Here is a 20,265-nt window from a genome sequence, read left to right as displayed (position 1 = left end):
AATCAAAACAAGTAATAGCAGTTCGATTGAGGCTATATATATAATTAAACCCATATAACCTGTACAAGTATACATGAATTGATTCTAACATTTCTAACCTATACAAATGATAACGGTTCCCACTTTAGCGTAAACTTTGTTGAAACACATCTTGAGAATCGTTCTCATTAGAGCTTACACTTTGGCTAGAACAATTGCTTTCACTTGATGTGTGTTGATTAAGATGAGTAAACTTTGTTGTGGTTTCAATAACAAGTCTGCAAGTCTGGTGTATGGGTTATTGGTCCTCTGAATCCTGTATTGGAAGCCAGTTTGATTTGAACTCGGGATTTTTATTTATTTTTTAAGGGTTTTCAGAGGTAATATGGCTGGGGGAATTTAAACAGGGAAAATATCCTTTCCTAGAGAAATAGCAAAAGTTGAGTGCGAAGGGCATCCACTTGTCAATTTTTCGTGGTCAAAACCAAATGTCAGCCTAAAAGCACTTTCAGTGACCTGCCTCGGTGGCGTAGGGGTTAACACGCTCGTCTGGTAAACAGGAGTGCGTGAGTTCAATCGCAGCTGATTCATGGAATTGTATCCTCATTTATTTGAGAAACTGACCAATAATAATGGAGCTCTAAGGGTTAGGTGGTAGAGACCGTCTCCGGCGTTAACCTCACCTAGTGGTTACCTTCTACTCATAATATGTCAAAATATATAAGACCTTGGTCAGACTGCTGGGGGTAAAGGGACTTTTCAGTCCTATCCCAGCAGGATAAACAAGGTATGTTTTATTCTACTCATTATTACTATCCAAAGGGAAATGGTGCATTCAACATGCTATCGCCGAGTTTATTTTTTGTGGGCACTTGATTTATTTTGGGAGGAACGACTTGGCGGGGTCTTTTTTATGCCACGAAGTGGTATTTTTTGGGTTATTACTATCCAAAGGGAAATGGTGCATTCAACATGCTATCGCCGCTGGCTGGAAGTGAGTTTGATTTGAACTCAGGAAATGGTATGTAGTTATGTCCGAGTACTTTGGAAATAAAATCTTTTCCAATACAAAGTAATGCGATCATTGATCTCCGAGATTACAGATCTTCGTAATCGGAAATTCGATCTCGGAATACATTTCAATAAAGAAAGTTGAAATCGGCCGCTCGCTGTCCGGTTTAATTTGGAATCACGACAGGTCCGCGAAGGCGTGATAGTTCATTGAAACTTGGAGAATACTTCACGTAACACTTCGATTTATTGAAAAAAAAACACTTGATGTAATATTACAAATTACAACACATTTGATTTTTCGTATTATGTCTTCATGCATTTAGTTCTTTTTATATTCCTGTCGGATTTTTAACGATATCTTTTACAGTTTAACTCATTCTGAGTTCTGTTTACAAGGGAAAAGTTACTAATGACGTTAGCAAGCTGTCTCAAAACATCTTAAATTCTCTCTATTTCTTACATTATACTCCACGATAAACAACAAAACAAAAGTATCTCAAATACTTTCGGTTGAGTGGAAGAGAGTTCTTGCGGGAATCCTGGATTCGTATGTAAGAACCCCGCCATAAAACAACAACAAAAACAACATCAACAACAAAAACAACATCAACAACAAAAACAACATCAACAACAATAAAAATATCAACAACAACAACAACAACAAATCGCATGCCGTTAAAATCAAAACAAGCAAGAGCAGTTCGATTGAGGCTATATAAATAATTAAACCCATATAACCTGTACAAGTATACATGAATTGATTCTAACATTTCTAACCTATACAAATGATAACGGTTCCCACTTTAGCGTAAACTTTTTTGTGGTTTCAATAACAAGTCTGCAAGTCTGGTGTATGGGTTATTGGTCCTCTGAATCCTGTATTGGAAGCCAGTTTGAGTTGAACTCAGGAAAAATGTTACTTTGAAAATTTAGGTATGTTTATCAATAGTTTATTTATGGAATTAGCTTAACTCCGTATTGGTATTAGCTCACTCTGAGGCTTAGGTGCAGGGGCAAACAGCCCCAAAAATGGGTTAAGCTTATACGAATCTGTAGTAAAGCAGATTGCCTGGCTAGGGGACTTTGGGGCAACTGCCTCAAAAGATGGGTTAAGCTTATACGAATCTGTGGTAAAGCTGCAGATTGTCTGGCTGGGGAACTTCAAACAGGGAGGATACCAATCTAAAATTTCCCTTGCTAAAGAAACAGCAAAGGATGATTGCAAAGGGCACTCGGAAAATTTCAGTCAACCACAGCAGTTGCTTAACTTCAGTGACCTCGGTGGTGTAGTGGTCAAGACGCGCGCCTGGTAAACAGGAGTGCGCGAGTTCAATCCCAGCTGAGGCATGGAATTTTATCCTCATTTACATATTTGAGAAACTGACCAATAATAATGGAGCTCTAAGGGTTAGGTGGTAGAGACCGTCTCCGGCGTTAAACTTACCTAGTGGTCACCTTCTACTCATAATATGTCAAAATATATAAGACCTTGGTCAGACTGCTGGGGGTAAAGGGACTTTTCAGTCCTATCCCAGCAGGATAAACATGGTGTATTTTATTCTACTCATTAAGGAGCGCGGTAGCGCTCCGCCCCGCCAAGTCAAGAAAGTTTGACCGCGCTACTAGAGATATTATACGCGACAGGGAAAGTATGGCTGGAAGTGAGTTTGATTTGAACTCAGGAAATGGTATGTAGTTATGTCCGAGTACTTTGGAAATAAAATCTTTTCCAATACAAAGTAATGCGATCATTGATCTCCGAGATTACAGATCTTCGTAATCGGAAATTCGATCTCGGAATACATTTCAATAAAGAAAGTTGAAATCGGCCGCTCGCTGTCCGGTTTGATTGCTGTTTAACCTCGATGAATTAGAAGTTAAAGAGAGGATATCCGGTCTGAGAATAAATGGAACTGGAGGACAAAATAAAATATTCTTGAATCTTTCCAGATTAATCATTAGCTAAGTGCAAGATTTTGTTGTTTTTCTTTCTGATTTAAATCTTAACTAACAATAAACCTCAACTTTTTTCAGGGTTCTGACAGAGGAAACTGTATAAAACGAGGTCTTATCGTCCCGAAATCGCAGTGAAGAATGACAGGATAATAGAATAGAAAGATAGCGGTTCCGAGAACGAACCTTATCTGTTTGCTCCGGGCAAGAATCGAACCCGCGACTTAGTAGGTACTTAGAAGGCAGGCGCGATACCCGTAAACCAAACTAGGCTGGCAACTGGCTGGCTTTAATAGTCAAATAGTCATTTAAGAGTAATAATAGGGCTTGTTTCTACTGCTCGAATAGGACTGAAAAGAGTGAAAAGTCCCTTTACTCCGGCAGTAGTCCTCTACTATATATGCAGCAAACTATTGCATATTAATATCTTTGCGGGTTCAATATTGCATATTTATTACACTAATGGTTCAATATTGTATATTAATATTTTTGCTGGTTCAATATTGCATATTTAACGCACTTGAAAATAAAAGTATGCATATTAGAAGCGATTTATTAAGGACTGCTGCTGTAGCAAAATAATAAATTTTGCAATTTAATGTTGGTAGATTTTCGTCTAGCGTCTCTTGGGGTGCGGCACCTGTTGTTGATTTATCCGCATCCCAACTGTTGTGTTAATGATGTCATGAGTGGTTATTTTTATTATTTCTTCGTGTGGTTGTATTGTAATATGAGTAAAAAAAAAAAAAATATTAAGGACTGTCATTTCCTGATAACTGTTGCTCATTTATAGCGGGTTCAACAGTGACCTGGGTTATTTTTCCTCATTTACCTCACCAGACATACCAGAAAATCTTGTTACAAATGTTATAATTTCGTTACAAAGGTAGCCAATCTTGTTATGTCAAAGATACTCAGTCCAATTTTGTTATGTCAAACTAGATCGAAATGTCATCCAACTTCTGCGGTCACAATTTAGTTAGCTTCTTACTTCATTTTCATCTGATCTGGTAAACCATATATAATTCGATAATCTGGTGGTGATAATCAAAAATTATATCACGCTTATTGCTCATCCCACCTTTGTGGCCGAGTCATTAACTCTCAACCCGGAGGTGCTAAGTTCGAATCCCGGCAGGGACGGAAATTTTCTGTGCCCAAGGTGTATTTTTTTCTACTTTTTTTAAAGCAATAAGTCCCCTCTGGGAGCACTCAGTAAAACTTTTTTTTTGCTACATATATTAATTTGCGTGTCACTTTTAGCGTAAGCGGGTCAGTCAACAAGAAATCCTTGTACGGCTTGAATGACAATATGAATTTACGACAGAAACTTGTTAGTTGTAATTCAAATTATTGCGGGATCTTTGGTTTGAAATGTTCGTTGGAGCTTTTAGTTTTAGTTTCAACTTTCCCTTGAGTGAAATCAGGAGACGTAGAGCTTTCGCGACTGCTGGAACTCATACTTTCAAAGCTTTGAAGCTTCTCACTTATTGACTTGTTGACTTTCAGATCGATTCCATTTCCATTTTTAAAAGCAGAACCATTGGTGAACTTCTTCGCCATATTCTCAAAGTTTCGAGATTACAGATCTTCGTAATCGGAAATTCGATCTCGGAATACATTTCAATAAAGAAAGTTGAAATCGGCCGCTCGCTGTCCGGTTTGATTGCTGTTTAACCTCGATGAATTAGAAGTTAAAGAGAGGATATCCGGTCTGAGAATAAATGGAACTGGAGGACAAAATAAAATATTCTTGTTTTTCTTTCTGATTTAAATCTTAACTAACAATAAACCTCAACTTTTTTCAGGGTTCTGACAGAGGAAACAGTATAAAACGGGGTCTTATCGTCCCGAAATCGCAGTGAAGAATGACAGGATAATAGAAAGATAGTGGTTCCGAGAACGAACCTTATCTGTTTGCTCCGGGTAAGAATCGAACCCGCGACCTAGTAGGTACTTAGAAGGCAGGCGCGATACCCGTAAACCAAACTAGGCTGGCAACTGGCTTGCTTTAATAGTCAAATGGTCATTTAAGAGTAATAATAGGGCTTATTTCTACTGCTCGAATAGGACTGAAAAGAGTGAAAAGTCCCTTAACTCCGGCAGTAGTCCTCTACTATTTATGCAGCAAACTATTGCATATTAATATCTTTGCGGGTTCAATATTGCATATTTATTACACTAATGGTTCGATATTGTATATTAATATTTTTGCTGGTTCAATATTGCATATTTAATGCACTTGAAAATAAAAGTATGCATATTAGAAGCGATTTATTAAGGACTGTCATTTCCTGATAACTGTTGCTCATTTGTAGCGGGTTCAACAGACATGACCTGGGTTATTTTTGCCTCATTTACCTCACCAGACATACCAGAAAATCTTGTTACAAATGTTATAATTTCGTTACAAAGGTAGCCAATCTTGTTATGTCAAAGATACTCAGTCCAATTTTGTTATGTCAAACTAAATCAAAATGTCATCCAACTTCTGCGGTCACAATTTAGTTAGCTTCTTACTTCATTTTCATCTGATCTGGTAAACCATATCGATAATCTGGTAGTGATAATCAAAAATTATATCACGCCTATTGCTCATCCTTTGTGGCCGAGTGATTAACTCTCAACCCGGAGGTGCTGTTCGAAAAACACAGAAAAAATGCTGAGTTCAAAAAACGCAGAAAAAATGCTGGGATTGGTATGAAGACTACTATCAAACGGGAACCTGCCATACCAAGAACTGGCTAAAGTTAAGGAGGCACGCGGTTCAACAGGTAGATCCATAATCCAGAGACCGGAGATCCAGCTATGGTACTTTCAAAGTACTACTTTTTTTCCTATTAGGCGCTTTACCCACTTGAACAATTTTTTGTCCTTCGTGGGGCTAAAAGTACTACTTTCGTTACTGTTTGATTTCTTTTTCTCTTCCTTTCTTTCTTTCTTTCTTCTTTCTTGCTTCCTTTCTTAAGTAGATTCCTTCTTTTTAGTTCGTCCTTCCTTCATTAAATTACAATAGTAATAATAAAAGGTATAGGGACGGACTATTGTATTCGCTTCGGTGTCGTCTGTCTGTGTGTCTGTCTGTTCCCATAGAAAGACTTATCCAAACCTGGTCGATTTATATATCAAATTAAAGCTCTTTTTACCAGGAACACGAAAGTGGTGGTGCAAATTTTTTCCAGAAAATCATAAAGCCAAAAAACCAAAAAAACTGGTTTTGGGGGATTTTTTTCACATTTTCTCATTCTCACACAAATGAGCTCTGATCTTGAAATTTGTCGCGACGACCTATGAACTCAAAGCGAGAAAGTTCAGTCGATCACTTCAGTCGATCATTTAAGACCGGTTTTAGCGTCACCTGTGTTAAGCTACGCCGAGCAAGGCCAATAAATGAATGGGTGACTTAAACCTTATATTGGGAATTAAGGGAGAACGGGCTCTAGTCTTGATTTTAAATAATTACATGAAAGTAAAATCGAAAAATCAAATCAAGAATAATAATAAACTGTTAAACAAATTAGGTAGGTACATAGGTACTGATCGAATAAACTACGGGCTAAATAATTCCCGGAGGGACGGGCCCAGCTTGTTGTCCTTTGTGGGGCTAAAGGTACTGCTTTGGTACTTTGGTTACTGTTCATTTGAGATCTTTTTCTCTTTCTTCCTTTCTTTCTCTCCCTCTCTCTTCCTTCTTCTTTCTTTAGTTTTCTCCTCTCTTTATTCGTCCCATTCTTTTATCAGAAGGTACATAACAGGTTTTCTCTTCTAATTTCTTTCTCTCTCTCTTTCTCATCAAGGTATCAACAGGTTAATAAATACAGAGATAAGAGAGAGAAAGAGAGTAAGAAAAGAAGGAGACAGATATCTTATGGAGAGACGTCCCATTCTTTTATCAGAAGGTACATAACAGGTTTTCTCTTCTAATTTCTTTCTCTCTCTCTTTCTCATCAAGGTATCAACAGGTTGATAAATACAGAGATAAGAGAGAGAAAGAGAGTAAGAAAAGAAGGAGACAGATATCTTATGGAGAGAGAGAGAGAGAGCTAGGTCATCTCTGAACTTGCGAGTAATTGCCCAGAAGGCTTCGAGTCTTCTTTTCAATATAGTCTCTCTCTCTCTCTCTCTCATCTTAGCTCGTAAGGAATGTAGGTTGAATCAACTTGTACACACGTTGTGTGTGAGAGAGAGAGGGAGAAAAAATAGAAAGAGGAGGAGGGAGGAAAGAGAGAGAGAGCGAGAGAAAGAGAGGGAGGAGAGAAGAGAGCGAGGGAGAACAAGAGAGAAAGAGGGGGGGAAAAGAGAGAGGAGAGATAGGTTGAATCAACTTGTACACACGTTGTGTGTGAGAGAGAGAGGGAGAAAAAATAGAAAGAGGAGGAGGGAGGAAAGAGAGAGAGAGAGAGAAAGAAAGAAAGAAAGAGAGGGAGGAGATAAGAGAGCGAGGGAGAATAAGAGAGAAAGAGGGGGGAAAAGAGAAAAGAGAGAGGAGGGGAGGGGAGGTAAGAAAGACAAAAATAGGACAAATGTGGCCGAGCGGGTATTGCAGACTGGAGTTCCCGGGTTCAATCCCGGGCAGAGTCAAAAAAAATTCTACTGTCTACTATGTGCTTAGAATTCACGGTGCATCAGAAAGGACATTTTTGATTTTCTTATTGGATTTTCACCCGGATCAGGTCTATACGCACCCCATACGGAGAGCCTTTCTCCCGCGTAAGTCCTACAGTTCATAAAACCACTAGACTTAATTATCGACTATCAACTCAAGAAGTAGAAGCTTGGTCCATTCTCCCATTCACTCCAATCTCTTCCTTCTGATTCTGTACATTGTATTCGAATTAAAATAATAATGAAAGTTTTTAAACGATTCACACGCACAGCCATTTTTTTTTTTTTTTTTTTTTTTTTTTTTTTTGGGGGGGATATTTTTTTTTTTTTTTTTTTTTTTTAAATCCCATTTATCTCTCTCCTCTCCCTCTCTCTTCTCTTTCTCCTTCGTGGATTTAGCCACTAAACTTTCTGGTTATAGTAGTACAACTGCAGTGTACTGATGTATTGTAAGTTGTAATACATAAATATTAGAATGCCAATCATCACCCATGAGTATTTTCGAAACGAAACGAATTAGTTCAGTTTCGAGACTCGACGACTTTGCATTTAGTTGCATGATTTTATATAACTTGAGAATCTATAGATATTGTAGGGAGAAAGGAACAATCAGTAAAATTTAGAGCTCATCACTCCGTCCTTTCAACGAATGAGTGATAGTATGCTGCTGTAGTTGTGTATATGTTGATCCTTATAATTTACCCATGATATGAAGAGCGCTATTCCTATTTACTGAGTAAAAAAAATAAATAAAATAAATAAATTGACCGAACGAAGTAAGGTCATGTTTTAACCGACATTGTTGCATTTGGTTTAGATGTTGTTTGGTTCCGCTATAACTCCCGATGCCGGTCCAATATGAGAACTTTGAAATTTGAGTCCTTGAATCAAGAAACGTCGTTTTTGAAATTTGGGTCCCAGGTCCAATTCTGTATCAAAATTTGTACACGGTAATTAGATAAATTACCGCATTAATGACCCTTATACCCTTCTGTCTATCACAAAAATAATCCAATTCTTGGTGTTCAATTTTATTCTTTAGAGTGACGGACAGGTTTATAGGTATTCTAAAAAAAAAAAAAAAAAAAAAAACCGTCACCCCTCTTGAAAAAGTCCACGGAGATGGACGAAACTCGAGTCGGATAAGATCAAAACCGGAACGTGTATCCATTGTATCATATAAAGATTATAAAGGTAATAAGTTTTGTAGTTGCCTAATTCATAACTTTAGATTTTTTAGTTTCCACTGATAGTTTAAGTAACATACCTATGTACCTAATAAGTACATTAACATTATTAAATAATTAATGAACCATTGTTTACATCTTCTGTAAGGGTTCAAAAAATAAAAAAAAAAAAAAAAAAAAATGGATTTTTGAGGTTACATAACCGAGGTTCATAAAATCGAGATTCTGCTGTAACTCATAAAATCGAGATTCTGCTGTAACTCATAAAATCGGGGTTCTACTACAATTGGACATGCTAGAAGGGTTAACATATGTTCATAAAACACACAACTCGTCTTACCTGGCTAAGTCCCACTCGGTACGAAGAATGATCCAAATCAAGGGACAACAAAATCTCCTCAACAGCGCCCTTATCATCGCTAACCACCGAGCCCTTCTCACTGGGCGCCGGTTGGGTCGAAGAGCCAGGGGCGGCTCCTAAGAGGGCAAAGCGGCGGCGAAACTCAGTGAGCGGCATATAGCGGGGATAGCCTTGCTTGTAGAGCCGAACAGCCGCCAAGAGCTGAGACCCACGGAGCTGAAATTCGGACATAGTAAAGGGGTTAAATGTTGGGTGGAAGAGCCAGGGGCGGCAAGCGGCGGCGAAACTAGGTGAGCGGCATACAGCGGGGATAGCCTTGCTTGTAGAGCCGCACTGCCGCCAGAAGCTGAGACCCACGGAGCTGAAATCGGACATAGAGGATTTTAACACTCTCACCGCCAACGGTATTTTCGGCTTGTTTCATCCCCAGGCTACGGATCTGCTAGACCAAAGCAAAACATTCGTAATGTAAAATAAGTGGAAAGTGATACTCAAAAGTATCACCAACGTCTTAAACAGGACTCTGTTGGTGATACTTTAAAGTGTCCTGGCGGTAAAGTATCACATGGCGGTGAAAGTGTTAAATTTAACAAACTGCGTGAGTTTCACTACCAAGAAAAAAACAAGCCAGCCTAGTTTCTACGGAAGGTAGCGCATTTGCCTTGTATCCTTGTAAGCGCTAAGATCTGTAGTCTTTTCATCTTAACAGTACTGCACCACTTTGGGAAGTATGGAGCTCAAATAAAGTTGTCTTATTGTCTACAGATCTACCTGAAATATTAGAGATTCCGAACTTGACCGCAGTTTGGATGTGTGAGGGTGATCGAATGACCGCAATTTGGATGTGTGAGGGTGATCGAATGACCGCAATTGGGATGCAACCTTTTTGTACCTGTGCTCCCTGACCGCAGGTTGGATGCAACCTTTTGGTACCTGTGCTCCCTGACCGCAGGTTGGATGCAGCCCTTGTAAGCGCTAGGTGGCGGATTCGAATCCCGGCTGGGGGAGGATTTTTTCCTAAACTGATCCTGTTTTCTCTTCGAAGAGAGATTGAAGTTCTTTCAGGACGATAAGACCTTGGCAGTTACGGTTTCCTCTATCAAACCTCTAAAAATAATAATAATTTTTGTTCATGTTAGAGTTGGCCCTTAACTTTTTTCAAGTAAGAGGTAGGTAGCCTTTTTTTTAACAGTTCTTAATCCAAAATTTCAGAGACTAGCCTACGGTAAAGGGGACACTGTACTCGAATACGGCCCTGCTCTGAAATAACCAGCAGCATTTTAAATCATACCGTATCTCGCTTACCTGAGATCTAAGGAGGGGAATGTTGACCAGGGAATCGAACTGGTGAACGTTCTGTCCCGCGGACCTGGGGTCTACCAGTCCCGCGTTGTGATGAGGTAGGAGACAATGTACAAATCTGAGCTCACTTCGTCTGATGGTTTCAATGAGACTATCCTGTAACACAGAAAACAGGTAAAACTGTACAAGTGAACTAAAAACCATCTCAATAGGGTTCCAAAGGGTCACGGTTAGCCCAATGGTAACGCGCTTCCTTGCCATGTGTCAAGGCGGTCTCTTCTTGATCCCTTGTGTGCCGCGTCCATTTTTGTTTAGGACCATGCAGAAGGTCCCGGGTTCAAATCCCACCATCGACAAAAATTTACACTCATATTTCGATTGCAAATATTTCAACGGGTTCCATTCTGGTGTTCTCGTGTTGATCCAGCACCTAAATGGGCAGTATTGTGTCTCTTCTCACCCATCTGATGAGAGGCATACTACGGGATGGGGATGCTACGACACAGACCACATGCACCTAATGTAGTTGTAGTAGTTGTTTCATTGATACGAAATAAAAACGCCGGTGAAACAATCAGCTCTCTTTTCTTCTTCTTCTTCTTCTTCTTTTCAAGTACCTAGAATCTCTTTAAAATATGTAGTTGTAGTAGTTGTTTCATTGATACGAAATAAAAACGCCGGTGAAACAATCAGCTCTCTTTTCTTCTTCTTCTTCTTCTTCTTCTTCTTCTTCTTCTTCTTCTTCTTCTTTTCAAGTACCTAGAATCTCTTTAAAAAGGGTGACTAGTTGACAACTACTAACAAAATAATAATTTTAAGGAGCGCCAGCGGGTTGCCACCACTCACTTACCACAGTAAACTTGACCTGCAGGGGCACACTCCGTCTCTTATGCAAACTGGTCGTGGTACGTCGAATACTGGCCACTCCTCGTCCTCCTCCCCCCATATCAAACGTTGCACTCCCCAGCCCTGCACTCCTATGAGTGCTAACCAGATTGGATAGCCCCGGAGTGGTAGACTCGGTGAGAAGAGAGACTACGGAGCGAGAGGTCGTGGGTTCGCGGGTGACACGGGGCCAGGATTCCGTGTTGTAGAGTACCGGGTTCGTGCCTGGGGAAAAGCGTAATTAAAATGTTTTTTTATTGCGATCCGTAGCGAATCTTGACTTTTGTATGAAGGCCCAAGAGGGAGAACGAACTAACAATCAAAATCGGTTTTTTTTTCGGTTTGATGGACTAAGAAGCCATAGTCTGAAACGCACTCTATCCACTCTAGTTTTTTAGTCCGTCCTTCCTTTATTATTACAATAGTAATAAAAAGGTATAAGGGACGGACTATTGTATTCGCTTCGGTGTCTGTCACTCTGTCGGTCGGTCGGTCTGTCTGTCTGTCTAGTTTGGTCCCTTCTTGTTCTTGACCTCTCCGAAATCTAAACCAAAAGCCCACTCCAAGGCTTAGGTGTAGGGGCAAACCGCCCCAAGGATGGGTTAACACGTTCACCGCCGAAGCCTTTTCGAGTATATGCTCCAGCTGGCCACGCTGATTTTGAACACTTGCTCAATTCCCCAATTTGGGTTTCGTGGCGGTGAACGTGTTGCTTATACGAATCTACGAAAAATAGAAGTCTCACCCAAATTATGCTGCACAATGAAATGGTTCTGGCCAGGTGCCTTCCGCAGTAATCCATGGTACTCTTTCTCGGAGAAGTTCCCGAACACCAAATCCGGGAAACTGGCTCCACTCGATGCTCCGGGCAACTCGTCCAGTAGCCACAACAAACCGGGGGGCTTGCGATTATCATTGGTCGTAGAGGTCGCACCGCTGTAGGAGAGGGAGGGGGCGTTGTCTAGGAGAGATACGAGGGACTGAGGGGAGTAGAAATCGTCTTCAGCCTCGTCTGGGGTGTTTAAGCCGGGAATATCGATGTTCTCCTGTGAGGGGGGAGAAAGAAATTAATAGAGGATATGGATTTGGGTGAAAATTTTGAATAGATGGTCGATTCCTACTATAAATCAGAGTGTTCCCACTATACAACACAAAATGTCCTTGTTGTAGGCAATAATTTAAATGAAAAATCGGATGAAACTCACAAGTGGAACGGGCCTTTATGAAACATCCATAAAACCTCGATTTCGTTCCTTTGTTCTGCATTCTATGTATATCCTTTGGAAAAATAAACCCTTCATAAGATAAATAATAAAATAGAGAAAGAAACACCTCACCTGACTGTACAAATCGCGGGGTGCCACCAGAACGCTATGGTGAAACAGCAGCCCCAGCCGTTCCTGCAGATAGTTGAAACAGAAGTCTGCAAAGCTGGCACCGCTCTGGTTGTGGCCAGTGGAGGCGGGGTTCTGAAACCCGGGGGTGTCCACTAGGAGCAGGGAACACACAGTGTGAGTGGAGGGAGCGAGGGACCGGTTGATCAGAGCCCCGACACTATTGAATACCTGAGAAAAGAAGAGTGGATGGTGTAGAACGTATGGTTTCCCGGAGGTACGGTAAGTTATTCAGAGCTAAAGTTGTAATTTTGATTTAAAAATAGTGTACCAAATACATAAGACCTTGTAAGTGCTGGGTCAACACAAGAACACCAGAAAGTAACCCGTTGAAATATTTGCAATCAAAAAACGAGTATGGTACAAATTTTTAATCGATGATGGTGGGAATCAAACGCGGGACCTTCTCCTATGCTGTAAAAAAACCCATTTTCGTATGAAAGGAAAATTTGATGAAATTGCCGCTCACCTCCGAGTACAAATTAGCAGCAAACGATTCGAGCGCCTCCTGTCCGTTCAATTCTTCACTAGACGAAGGTGACCCAGGGGTGCGATATTGCCGGGACCCCGCACCCCCGGCCCCACTGGATGGGGACACTATGGGGGAGCTGAATATGACGCGGGCAAGCTGATCTGAACCCACACCGAGACATTTGGCCGCACGCTGGGCCGCGGCCGGCGACTGGAATTGCCATTTGTTCGAGTTCGAACCTGAGGGAGGGAAAGAAATAAATCAATCAAAAGTTGAGAGATATGGAAGTTGGAGGTAAGAGAGACAGCACGCTGGGCCGCGGCCGGCGACTGGAATTGCCATTTGTTTGAGTTCGAACCTGAGGGAGGGAAAGAAATAAATCAATCAAAAGTTGAGAGATATGGAAGTTGGAGGTAGGAGAGACAAATTGGTATGAAGACTACTATCAAACGGGAACCTGCCATACCAAGAACTGGCTAAAGTTAAGGAGGCACGCGGTTCAACAGGTAGATCCGTAATCCAGAGACCGGAGATCGGGGCTATGGTACTTTCAAAGTACTACTTTTTTTTCCTATTAGGCGCTTTACCCACTTGAACAATTTTTTGTCCTTCGTGGGGCTAAAAGTACTACTTTCGTTACCGTTTGTTTGATATCTTTTTCTCTTCCTTCCTTCCTTTCTTTCTTTCCTCTTTCTCTCCTTCTTTCTTCCTTTCTTAAGTAGATTCCTTCTTTTTAGTCCGTCCTTCCTTTGTTAAATTACAATAGTAATAATAAAAGGTATAAGGACAGACTATTGTATTCCCTTCGTTGTCTGTCTGTCTGTCTGTGTGTGTGTCTGTTCCCACATCCAAAATTTCAGAGACTAGCCTACGGTAAAGGGGACACTGTACTCGAATACGGCCCTGCTCTGAAATAACCATCAGCTCGCTTACCTGAGATCTAAGGAGGGGAATGTTGACCAGGGAATCGAACTGGTGACTGTTCTGTCCCGCGGACCTGGGGTCTACCAGTCCCGCGTTATGTTGAGGTAGGAGACAATGTACAAATCTGAGCTCACTTCGTCTGATGGTTTCAATGAGACTATCCTGTAACACAGAAAACAGGTAAAACTGTACAAGTGAACTAAAAACCATCTCAATAGGGCCCCCAAAAGGGTTCCAAAGGGTAACGGTTAGCCCAATGGTAACGCGCTTCCTTGCCATGTGTTAAGGCGGTCTCTTCTTGATCCCTTGTGTGCCGCGTCCATTTTTGTTTAGGACTATTGCCATGCAGAAGGTCCCGGGTTCAAATCCCACCATCGACAAAAATTTACACTCATATTTCGATTGCAAATATTTCAACGGGTTCCATTCTGGTGTTCTCGTGTTGACCCAGCACCTAAATGGGCAGTATTGTGTCTCTTCTCGCTCATCTGATGAGAGGCATACTACGGGATGGGGATGCTACGACACAGACCACATGCATCTAATGTAGTAGTTCCGGGAATCGAACCCGGGTCTCCCGCGTGCAAGGCGAGTGCAGTGACCACTACGCCATGGGAGCTGACTGTCACATTTGAAAGATACATACCAAATTTCAAGTCTCTAGCTAGGTCTTACCGTTCTCGAGATATTTTGTTTACTCGGTGAGAAGAGAGACTACGGAGCGAGAGGTCGTGGGTTCGCGGGTGACACGGGGCCAGGATTCCGTGTTGTAGAGTACCGGGTTTGTGCCTGGGGAAAAGCGTAATTAAAATGATTTTTATTGCGATCAGTAGCGAATCTTTACTATTATATGAAGGGCCAAGAGGGAGAACGAACTAACAGTCAAAATCGGTTTTTTTTTTTTTCGGTTTGATGGACTAAGAAGCCATAGTCTGAAACGCACTCTATCCACTCTAGTTTTTTGATATTAAACAAATTAGGTAGGTACATAGGTACTGATCGAATAAACTACGGGCTAAATAATTCCCGGAGGGACGGGCCCAGCTTGTTGATATTGTGCTCTAGTAGGGGAACTAGAGCAATATCAGCTGTAGTTTATAAATTATTTAAGTTCTCCAAGTCCAAGATTTACATATGCACATAAATGTGCAACCAATAGACTTTAACTCAAATTATCTCGAAACGAGGTATGTGTAGTTTGGTCCCTTCTTGTTCTTGACCTCTCCGAAATCTAAACCAAAAGCCCACTCCAAGGCTTAGGTGTAGGGGCAAACCGCCCCAAGGATGGGTTAACACGTTCACCGCCGAAGCCTTTTCGAGTATATGCTCCAGCTGGCCACGCTGATTTTGAACACTTGCTCAATTCCCCAATTTGGGTTTCGTGGCGGTGAACGTGTTGCTTATACGAATCTACGAAAAATAGAAGTCTCACCCAAATTATGCTGCACAATGAAATGGTTCTGGCCAGGTGCCTTCCGCAGTAATCCATGGTACTCTTTCTCGGAGAAGTTCCCGAACACCAAATCCGGGAAACTGGCTCCACTCGATGCTCCGGGCAACTCGTCCAGTAGCCACAACAAACCGGGGGGCTTGCGATTATCATTGGTCGTAGAGGTCGCACCGCTGTAGGAGAGGGAGGGGGCGTTGTCTAGGAGAGATACGAGGGACTGAGGGGACCCCCCCCCCCTTTTTTTTTTTTTTTTTTTTTTTTTTTTTTTTTTTTTTTAAGTGGGAACTTTTAAATCCAATTTCAATTTTTTTTTAAATCCAGTTTATCTCTCTCTCCTCTCCTCTCTTTCTCTCTTGTGGATTAGCCACTAAACTTTCTGTATAGTAGTACAACTGAGTGTACTGATGTAGTTGTAATACATAAATGTTATAAATGCCATCATCACCCATGATATTTTCGAACGAACGAAATTAGTTTCAGTTTTCGACTCGACGACTTTGCATTTATTGCATGCTTTTATTAACTTGAGAATCTTGAGATCTTTGTAGGGAGAAAGAAACAATCAGTAAAATTTAGAGCTCACTCACTCCGTCCTATTTTTTTTTTTTTTTTTTTTTAATTTGAGTACCTATTTATTTTTTGAAGGTCTAACAATTTCTATGACACATTTTCAAACAGGTATATGAACTTATGCACTATTAACTATGGAATCACAAGGCACTGATTTTACAATTAGCACTGACCTAAGAAGTGTTTGTTCTACGATCCTGACCTAGTAGAAGTGTTTTTTCTGCTACCCTGATAGTATGACTGTGTAGTTGTGTATGATGTGATCCTAATATTTACCCATGTAAAGAGCGCTATTCCTATTTACTGGAGTAAAAAAAATAAATAATTGACCGAACGAAGTGAAGGTCTATGTTTTAACTCGACCATTTTGCATTTGGTTTAGATGTTTGTTTGTTCCGCTATAACTCCCGATTGCCTGGTCCGATTATGATGAACTTTGAAATTTTGAGTTCCTTGAATCAAGACACGTCGATTTTTGAAATTTGGTGTCCCAGGTCCAATTTTGGTATCAAAATTTTGTACACGGATACGAGGGACTGAGGGGAGTAGAAATCGTCTTCAGCCTCGTCTGGGGTGTTTAAGCCGGGAATATCGATGTTCTCCTGTGAGGGGGAGAAAGAAATTAATAGAGGATATGGATTTGGGTGAAAATTTTGAATAGATGGTCGATTCCTACTATAAATCAGAGTGTTCCCACTATACAACACAAAATGTCCTTGTTGTAGGCAATAATTTAAATGAAAAATCGGATGAAACTCACAAGTGGAACGGGCCTTTATGAAACATCCATAAAACCTCGATTTCGTTCCTTTGTTCTGCATTCTATGTATATCCTTTGGAAAAATAAACCCTTCATAAGATAAATAATAAAATAGAGAAAGAAACACCTCACCTGACTGTACAAATCGCGGGGTGCCACCAGAACGCTATGGTGAAACAGCAGCCCCAGCCGTCACCCATGATATTTTCGAACGAACGAAATTAGTTTCAGTTTTCGACTCGACGACTTTGCATTTATTGCATGCTTTTATTAACTTGAGATCTTTGTAGGGATAAACAATCAGTAAAATTTAGAGCTCACTCCGTTCTTTCAACGAATGATCGATAGTATGGCTGTGTAGTTGTGTATGATGTGATCCTAATATTTACCCATGTAAAGAGCGCTATTCCTATTTACTGGAGTAAAAAAAAAAAAAATAATAATTGACCGAACGAAGTGAAGGTCTATGTTTTAACTCGACCATTTTGCATTTGGTTTAGATGTTTGTTTGTTCCGCTATAACTATAACTCCCGATTGCCTGGTCCGATTTTGATGAACTTTGAAATTTTGAGTTCCTTGAATCAAGACGCGTCGATTTTTGAAATTTGGTGTCCCAGGTCCAATTTTGGTATCAAACTTTTGTACACGGTAATAGATAAATTACGGCATTTATGACCCTTGTATACCCTTCTGTTCTATCTACAAAAATAATCCCAATTCTTAGTAAATCAAACAACTCGTCTTACCTGGCTAAGTCCCACTCGGTACGAAGAATGGTCCAAATCAAGGGACAACAAAATCTCCTCAACAGCGCCCTTATCATCGCTAACCACTAGTTTTTTATAGTATTATTTTATGTTTATGTGTATTTCTGTAACGCTGAAGATGCCTTCACCGGCGAAACTAGTCCGTAAAATGAAATAAAAACCCAGATTATTTTTTAAAAATAGTGAAGAAGTATACGTTTGTCATTTCAACCTACCTCGATTTCGTTCCTTTGTTCTGCATTCTATGTATATCCTTTGGAAAAATAAACCCTACATACTTAAGATAAATAATAAAATAGAGAAAGAAACACCTCACCTGACTGTACAAATCGCGGGGTGCCACCAGAACACTATGGTGAAACAGCAGCCCCAGCCTCAGAGAGACAGGGGAAGACCAAGAATAAGATATATGGACAAAGTGAAACAGGATTTCTGATAGAAGAAGTTGGAAGTCAGCCACGCCCACCAAATGAATAGGAGTAGCTTAAAAAAAATAATAATAATAATAATAATTTCTTTGGGACCTGACGGATGTTATTTTACCATTTTTAGAGGTTTGACTGAGGGAGCTGTGACTGCTAAGTCTTATCGTCCCGAAATCGAAGAGAGGAGAAAAACAGGATAGGAGAAAACCAGCCGTTCCGAGAACGAACCTTATCCGTTCAGGACAAAATCCGGCCCGGTCGGGAATCGAACCCGCGGCCTAGCGCTTACAAGGTTGGCTATTTTACCTTTAACAGCTCCAGCGGCGCCCAGATGTAGTACAGCCGCCAACATACTGAATATACACTTGAGTTCTACCTCTGTGATGTTCAGAGTAGACATGGCTGCACAAAGCCGCTAACCACCGAGCCCTTCTCACTGGGCGCCGGTTGGGTCGAAGAGCCAGGGGCGGCTCCTAAGAGGGCAAAGCGGCGGCGAAACTCGGTGAGCGGCATACAGCGGGGATAGCCTTGCTTGTAGAGCCGAACGGCCGCCAGTATCTGAGACCCACGGAGCTGAAATTCGGACATAGAAGGTTTTAACACTCTCACGGCCAACGGTATTTTCGGCTTGTTTCATCCCCAGGCCACAATCTGCTAGACCAGAGCAAAACATTCGTAATGTAAAACAAGTGGAAAGTGATACTCAAAAGTATCACCAACGTCTTAAACAGGACTCTGTTGGTGATACTTTAAAGTATCCTGGCGGTAAAGTATCACATGGCGGTGAACGTGTTAAATTTAACAAACTGCGTGAGTTTCACTACCAAGAAAAAAAACAAGCCAGCCTAGTTTCTACGGAAGGTAGCGCATCTGCCTTGTATCCTTGTAAGCGCTAAGATCTGTAGTCTTTTTATCTTAACAGTACTGCACCACTTTGGGAAGTATGGAGCTCAAATAAAGTTGTCTTATTGTCTACAGATCTACCTGAAATATTAGAGATTCCGAACTTGACCGCAACCACTACTATTATTGTCTACAGATCTACCTGAAATATTAGAGATTCCGAACTTGACCGCAGTTTGGATGTGTGAGGGTGATCGAATGACCGCAATTTGGATGTGTGAGGGTGATCGAATGACCGCAGTTTGGATGTGTGAGGGTGATCGAATGACCGCAGTTTGGATGTGTAGGGGAAATCGAATGACCGCAATTTGGATGTGTGAGGGTGATCGAATGACCGCAATTTGGATGCAACCTTTTTGTACCTGTGCTCCCTGACCGCAGGTTGGATGCAGCCCTTGTAAGCGCTAGGTGGTGGGTTCGAATCCCGTCTGGGGAGGATTTTTTTCCTAAACTGATCCTGTTTTCTCTTCGAAGAGAGATGGAAATTCTTTTAGGACGATAGGACCTTGGCAGTTACGGTTTCCTCTATCAAACCTCTAAAAATAATAATATTTTTTGTTCATGTTAGAGTTGGCCCTTAACTTTTTTCAAGTAAGAGGAGGTAGCCTTTTTTTTTAGTTCTTAATCCAAAATTTCAGAGACTAGCCTACGGTAAAGGGGACACTGTACTCGAATACGGCCCTGCTCTGAAATAACCATCAGCTCGCTTACCTGAGATCTAAGGAGGGGAATGTTGACCAGGGAATCGAACTGGTGACTGTTCTGTCCCGCGGACCTGGGGTCTACCAGTCCCGCGTTATGTTGAGGTAGGAGACAATGTACAAATCTGAGCTCACTTCGTCTGATGGTTTCAATGAGACTATCCTGTAACACAGAAAACAGGTAAAACTGTACAAGTGAACTAAAAACCATCTCAATAGGGCCCCCAAAAGGGTTCCAAAGGGTAACGGTTAGCCCAATGGTAACGCGCTTCCTTGCCATGTGTTAAGGCGGTCTCTTCTTGATCCCTTGTGTGCCGCGTCCATTTTTGTTTAGGACTATTGCACGCTGGGCCGCGGCCGGCGACTGGAATTGCCATTTGTTTGAGTTCGAACCTGAGGGAGGGAAAGAAATAAATCAATCAAAAGTTGAAAGATATGGAAGTTGGAGGTAAGAGAGACAGGGGAAGACCAAGAATGAGATATATGGACAAAGTGAAACAGGATTTCTGATAGAAGAAGTTGGAAGTCAGCCACGCCCAAAACCGAGGCTTGATTCCAAAACGTCGACCCCACTTGAGAGGGAAAAGACGCAGTAAAAGAAGAAGAAGAAGA

The 20,265-nt window shown here is 41.1% G+C and overlaps 1 protein-coding gene across 1 annotated transcript in view; it reads right to left on the bottom strand.

The window, feature by feature from the left end:
• LOC103507429 (unconventional myosin-XVIIIa) overlaps positions 1-20,265 on the bottom strand; it is a gene marked incomplete in the record, with an annotated part of 97,720 nt that overhangs the window by 50,575 nt on the left and 26,880 nt on the right. Inside the window, 6 exon segments of the mRNA XM_026822286.1 lie at positions 9,079-9,315; positions 10,405-10,557; positions 11,252-11,511; positions 12,032-12,332; positions 12,624-12,851; positions 13,150-13,391. Of these exon segments, the coding sequence (XP_026678087.1) occupies positions 9,079-9,315; positions 10,405-10,557; positions 11,252-11,511; positions 12,032-12,332; positions 12,624-12,851; positions 13,150-13,391 (1,421 nt within the window).

The sequence above is a fragment of the Diaphorina citri genome, unplaced genomic scaffold, assembly GCF_000475195.1.
Source record: "Diaphorina citri unplaced genomic scaffold, Diaci psyllid genome assembly version 1.1 scaffold312, whole genome shotgun sequence".
Classification (NCBI taxonomy): domain Eukaryota; kingdom Metazoa; phylum Arthropoda; class Insecta; order Hemiptera; family Psyllidae; genus Diaphorina; species Diaphorina citri.
The sequence above is the reverse complement of the archived record's forward strand: the minus strand, read 5'-3'. Positions and strand labels throughout refer to the sequence as shown.